General features: G+C 36.6%; 1 protein-coding gene across 5 annotated transcripts in view; it reads left to right on the top strand.

Moving 5' to 3' along the window:
- Positions 1 to 3,587, top strand: part of NFU1 (NFU1 iron-sulfur cluster scaffold) — a 28,683-nt gene extending 25,096 nt beyond the window's left edge. For all 5 annotated transcript variants that reach the window (XM_077766372.1, XM_077766371.1, XM_077766373.1 and 2 more), the window contains exons 6-8: positions 136 to 196; positions 1,673 to 1,847; positions 3,425 to 3,587. In XM_077766372.1, the coding sequence (XP_077622498.1) occupies positions 136 to 196; positions 1,673 to 1,847; positions 3,425 to 3,469 (281 nt within the window). In that variant the 3' untranslated portion in view covers positions 3,470 to 3,587. The remainder of the gene's footprint in view (positions 1 to 135; positions 197 to 1,672; positions 1,848 to 3,424) is intronic.
- The last annotated feature ends 2,803 nt before the right edge of the window (positions 3,588 to 6,390 follow it).

A 6,390-nucleotide genomic window follows, 5' to 3' on the forward strand; every position in this document is an offset into this window, starting at 1 on the left:
CCATACCAAGTTACATGTTCTGTGCTTTAATTTTTTTAATGAGACATTAAGTTAAAATCATCCCGTTTTAATACTTGTGTTTGTGTGGATATAAAATTTCTACTGTTAATATATTTTATTTGTAATTGTGTCTAGGATCTGAAGAAGATGATGAAGTTGTGGCAATGATTAAGGAATTGTTAGATACCAGAATACGGTACATGCTCATTTTTCTGCCTGAAATCAAATATACTGCAGAGGCAATGTTCATTATAGCAGTTCACTTTTAGCTGTCCATGAGGGAACAAAAAACAAAATTCCAATAAATAAGTACAAGTAAATGTAACCCACAATTGGTAACCATGGCAGTTGAATTTAAAGCCTGTACATCGTGTCTATTTGCTCAAAATATTAAAACAGTCTGTCTCAACATAGTGAAGGACTTTATTGTTCACAGTCATCATCTAGGTTTGATTTGTGGGAATACCAAATTTCTTAAAGTGAAAAAATGAGTTAAACAGTGTTCAGGAAGATTGTGAAAAGGGAAGTACTTTTTTTCAGGCCCATAAAGAGTAAATTTCGATGAGTGCAGAACCACAGGCTTCCCCTTTTGCTTATAGCAGACCAGTCCCCCAGGTGAGAACTCCCAGAAAAACTAGATAAAATACAATCAATTTTTTTTCATTTGAAAACAGTAGAGAGCTGCCAAAGCACACAAGATCCTAGAGAGAAGGGAAGCTCATTAAGGCTTCCTGTGGACATTTTGCGGTTTCTTGGTGTGAGGCTAGAGCATGAGAAGCTGGGCAGAGGGCATCTAAGATTGTGGCCATGGCTACTACATTTGAATGTGTGTGCATTCTTGACCCAGCAATTCCATGCTCGGGTATGTGCCCAGTATCATATATATATGTATAGCAAAACACATCTGCAGGGATCTTCATAGCTGTTCTGTTTGTAAAAGCCAAAAACTGATTTTAGCCCAAAAGTCCATCAGTAATAGCAGGGATAAATTCTGACATTTCACATCCTATGTGATGATGTGGAAGAATCTCATAAAGAGTAAAACAAGCCAAATACAAAAAGTAAATACTGTATGTATTTAAAATGGAATTTATATTTATAAATTATAAAGTTAAAAAACAGAATTAAACAATATGGTTACCTTTGGTTGCAAGGAAGTACAAAGGGAACTTCTGGGGTGCTAAAATTGTGTCTTGGCCTGGGTCAAATGTGTGTTCACTCTGTGAAAATTCATTTAATTGGTCATATATGACTTATACATTTTCTGTATAAATGTTATATTTTGTTACTTAGTTTACCTAGGGGGAAAAAAAAGCCAGCATGTGTCATGTCAGTCGGCCTCTGTTCACTCAGAAGAAGTGAATGATTATATCTTATGTAATCCCTGTAATTATTGGGAAATTTGAGATCTTAAATGCCTGAAAAGATTATTAGTAAGCAAGATTAAAGTATAACAAGTGGAGAATATTTGATGCATGAATTTTGGCATTTTATCCAAAAATAAAAAGAGAGTTACAAATGAGAATAACTATAGTTCTCCTTCTCTATTGTAATAGGTAGCTCTAACTTTGTGAATTTTACTGGTATAACATCTAAGCCCTGAGTTGTTGTAAATTTTTTTGATTGATACTTAAGTTCTTTTACATACATCACAAATATTCCATGACCACAGGCCAACTGTGCAGGAAGATGGAGGAGACGTTATCTATAAAGGCTTTGAAGATGGCATTGTACAGCTCAAACTCCAAGGTTCTTGTACCAGCTGTCCCAGCTCAATGATTACTCTGAAGAATGGAATTCAGAACATGCTGCAGTTTTATATTCCAGAAGTAGAGGGTGTAGAACAGGTATGCCAATATTATATGACAGTTCAGATTCAGTGCCTGCCATTTCCTCTTTGAAGGCCTTAGCAGTCCTCTGCTTGGACTTAAGCTCTCTTGGCTTTGCTTCAAAGCCTCTTTCAGTGTGTGTGTGTTTTAGACTTAATGTTTATGGGTTAAGTTCCTTGAGAGACTTGTAATCGTATCCAGGTCTTTGTGTTCCTCTGCGACACTTAGCCCTAGGTGTTATACATGTTGTGTACATTGTTTGTATTAAATAAGTATTTGGAAATATTTTTCCAAATTTAGGAATGTTCTGCCGAAAATAGGAAGTAATTGACAAAATTCTTTGAATTTTGAGTGTTGCTGAGATTGATTATAAAATACTAGTTCCTTGAAGTAAATACTATAAATTTTACTCAACTCAAAAGAGAAACTATAAGAGAATTATTTTTCCATGATAGTGTCAGGTCAGAACCAGATTCTTTTAGATGTAAAGAAACAAAAGTGGGTTAAGGGTCCGACTTCAGCTCATCATGATCTCACAGTTCGTGAGTTTGAGCCCCACGTTGGGCTCTCTGCTATCAGCACAGAGCCCACTTCAGATCCTGTCTCCCCTGCCCCCTCCGCCCCTCCTGTGTGCATGCGCTTGTTCTCTCTCTCTCAAAAATAAATAAACATTGAAAAGAAGGAGAGAGAAAAACTTATTTTGTTCCATTATCTTCTCTATGCCCTTTATGCCTTTTTAAAGAATTGCATTATTTGACACTTTGGTGGATCGATAAAGGAACATTTTTGTTCACTTGTCCAGGATGGAGTAAGGAATTGGTAGTTAGATTATAAACTTGAATTGGTATTTAATTGTAGTAGGTGTGTTGAAGACAAAAACAAATATTTCTTAGGCTTATAGAATTCTTCCTCTTCAAAGAAGTTGCTCTTTATTTTCTGAGTAATACGTTAACCCATGAAAAGATGTTAATCTTTTCATTTTTTTAAACCAGGCATTCATTAGTATTTTTCTAATATTTTAACTTGATAGAAATAAATGTCCTCATATTTTTCTGAAGTTTAAAATGAATTTTTATCTGAGTAAGACCAAAATAATTAGTTGCTAGTATGATATTTTGTTTCTTTACTTTTTTTAGGGATTCATTTTTCTAATATATATTTTGGTAATAACAATTTGCTGTGGCTCCCCAGGAGATATTTAAGTCAACAGAATACTTTTGGGAAAAACAAACAAACAGTCAATTACATTAGTCTTGTGGCTAGGAAATACCATTTAGTTAGTGGCTATAGTTAGTGTCCGGCTCAAACTCTGCTACTGGAAGATTTTTTGGGGGGACAAACAAAAGAGACCAGTACTTAATTAATTTGTTAATATTAAATTTGCTTTTGTGTTGTTGCAATACCAGTTATAAGACAAACCTTGTACTTTGGGGACTATTGATAGAATTGTTCTTAATGGATTGACATGCATTATTATAGAATTATAGGATAGAGTATTTCAGGTAAACAAGTAAGGATAAAAATCAGGAAAATAACAGTTTCGAATCCTTTTCTTAATTCTTAATTTTCTCTCTTTTTTTTTTTTTTGGTTTTAGGTTATGGATGATGAATCTGATGAAAAAGAAGCAAACTCACCTTGAAATAATTAGAGTTTTCTTTGGGCCCAGCAGTTGGACTTCTTGATAATATATACCAAGCTTTTCTTATTAATCTGCTAAGGAACTTGAGGATTAATAAAATATGTCCTTTTTTCAGAGACTGATGTATAAATATTGCATGTTTGCTTTACCTCATATGAGTTATTTATAACATCCTGAGTCATCTTCTGTACACGTGGATTTTATCCAGGGATATTTTAATGTTTGTTCTTCATTTCTCGTGGTTCCTGCTTTGCATAATATGTGAAGCAGTTCATTTCCCCCCATATAATTTATTTACTTTTTTTATACAGAGAAGTAAATAAGGAGAATGCTTTAAAAAATATTCTAAAATGGGTTAGCTTTTTGTGAAATGTTTGACACTATCTTAACTGAATTTAAGAAAAAATAGTATTTGGCTGGTAGCCCCCAATGTATATATATATATAGCACATGACTTCTCACTAAAAGACCAAAACAAACAAATAAACAAACAGAATGCTGAAAACTGATAACCCAGTTCCAGAATGTAGACAGAATTTCCACTGATATAAGACACAGCAGGCTGAATTGTGGAAAAACTGCCTTAGTATGTTCAGGCTTTATTTTATGAAGCACAGTCTCTGGAAAAAAAGATGAGAAACTGCTTTGGTCCTTCTTCCACTGGCTTCTCCTGACTTCTGACTGTGCCATGCAAGAAATGTGGACAGTTATCTTTCTACCATAGAGGTAGCCAAAATAGTAAATTACCCTTCTCTCTCATTTTTTATAATAATTCAGAGACAATAGTTCACAGACAGTATCAGGATAGGAAAGAGGGAAATAACAGTGGTACATTGTATTTCTGGAATTCTGGTCTCCAAAAGTATGGATAGGAAACTAGGGATGGAAACAGGAAGAACTCCAGTATTTGTGAATGCTGGAAATTTAAGGTTTATATTTTTGTCCTTTGGTTCATAGAAACAGATAGTGGGTTTGGAGAATTTGATCCCTGAGCTAGTAGAAGCTACAGGAAATGGAGACTCTGAAGGAGATCAGCTAATGACGAGTCTTGGGTATGGCCATGAAATAAGGGGCGAAGGTGGGGGGTGAGTTAGATTACTGGAGGAGTGGAAATCATGGAACTGAGAGGCCAAGGTATTGGGAAGATCTTCTGCAAAAGGCAGAAAGGAAAGGTGGGAGGAAGAACATTCTAGGCATACAGAGCAGTGTAAACAGAACCTGGCAGCTGTGAAATGTATTTGGAAACTGCAAGAAGCTAAGTATGGCCTGAGTGTAAGGTCAAAGTGCTTACCTGGAAATGGTACAGAAGCGGGCAGTGGGAGGAGCAGAGTGCTGCAGCAACTCTTTATTGCCTACCCAGCATGTACCCCTGCATTTACCGAGAGAGGCCCTCCCAATTATCGTTTGGTTGTGGTGTAACCAGGGAAGGTACGTCCCACCTTGGGATAAATTATAAGTAATCTAAACCAGTCATTTTACTTTTCTCTTTGCCAGTCATTAGTCTAGGTGTGGACACATGGCCCAGCTCTGGCCTGTTTTTAAGATTTTCTTCCCCGACTAAGAGAGAGAAAGTTAATTTATGTAAAGAAGGCTCTTTTCCCACCAATTCCTTCCTTTCCTGTTTGGTATGCTATAGAATGAAGACGATGTCTAAGGCTTTGACAGTCAACTTGAAATCATGATGAAAAGCCAGTCCACTGAGAATGGCAAAGAGGAGGGAAAAGAGGCTTGGATCCTTGAGGACATTATCGACCTTTGAGCTAGCCTGGGAACCACCCGTTTTCAGAGTCATGTGAGATAAGTTTTCTTGTTATTAACAACGTCTGTTAGGTTTTCTGTCATTTGAGGCTGACTGCCTTCTAACAAAGAACCTTGGTAAATCATGGAGGACTTGGTACATAATTTTACTGCTTATTTGTGGCAGTTAGTGCCAAATATCAATCTTAAAATGAAAACAAATTGGGGCACCTGGGTGGCTCAGCTGGGTAAGCATCTGACTTTGGCTCAGGTCATGATCTTGCGGTTCATGAGTTTGAGCCCCACGTTGGGCTCTGTGCTGACCGCTCAGAGCCTGGAGCCTGCTTCAGATTCTGTGTCTCCCTCTCTCTCTGCCCCTTCCCCACCTGTTCTCTCTCCCTCTCAAAAATAAACATTAAAAAATCAATTTATTTTTAAATTTATTCAGCCACTTTTTCAATCAAAGATTAAGGTAGAAGGTATGGTTTAATCAGGTAAAAGTTTTTATTTTTGAATGTTTATCTTACACTTAATATTCTCCTAAATAGTCCCAAAGAAAGGAAGCAATCATTCACCATTAGTTGTGTTTGGTGAACACAAAAATTAATCCCCTAAAATATAGAAAATCTTGCAATCATTATCGAAAACACTTTATAAATATGGAACATTTCAATAGGTATTTGAAACTAAGATCATTGGCTAAGAGTCAGCCAAGAACTTGGAGGATATTTTGCTGATGAAAATTAGGATGAGGCTCTATCCAGAATGACAAGGAACAAAATATTTAAAAATAGCAAACTTCCATTGGCATTCACTATGTGACAAACACTATTCTAAGCATCTTACATTTATGAGGTCATTTAATCCTATGAGATTGGTAACTATTATTTTCCCCACGAGGCACAGGGAGAAGTATATTTTCCATTGCCATACAACTTCAGTGGAAAAAGCCAGGAACGTGAACCCTGGCGTTGTGGCTCCAGAGCCTATGCACATTGCTGCTATACTACCGCCTTAAGGGGATTGGACCCACATACCCCTCCTGAGTATTCCTACCTGAGGGAGGAGAGAGAACATTCCTTGTCTTCATAGCCACTGCTTTTTAGTGGGTCAAGTCTTTTCCATCTTCTATTTGCTCCTGACCCTAATGGGCCAAAGCAGTGGTATGTGCGTATGTGTCCTTC

Source organism: Crocuta crocuta, unplaced genomic scaffold (assembly GCF_008692635.1).
Source record: "Crocuta crocuta isolate KB4526 unplaced genomic scaffold, BGI_CrCroc_1.0 scaffold113, whole genome shotgun sequence".
NCBI classification, from domain to species: domain Eukaryota; kingdom Metazoa; phylum Chordata; class Mammalia; order Carnivora; family Hyaenidae; genus Crocuta; species Crocuta crocuta.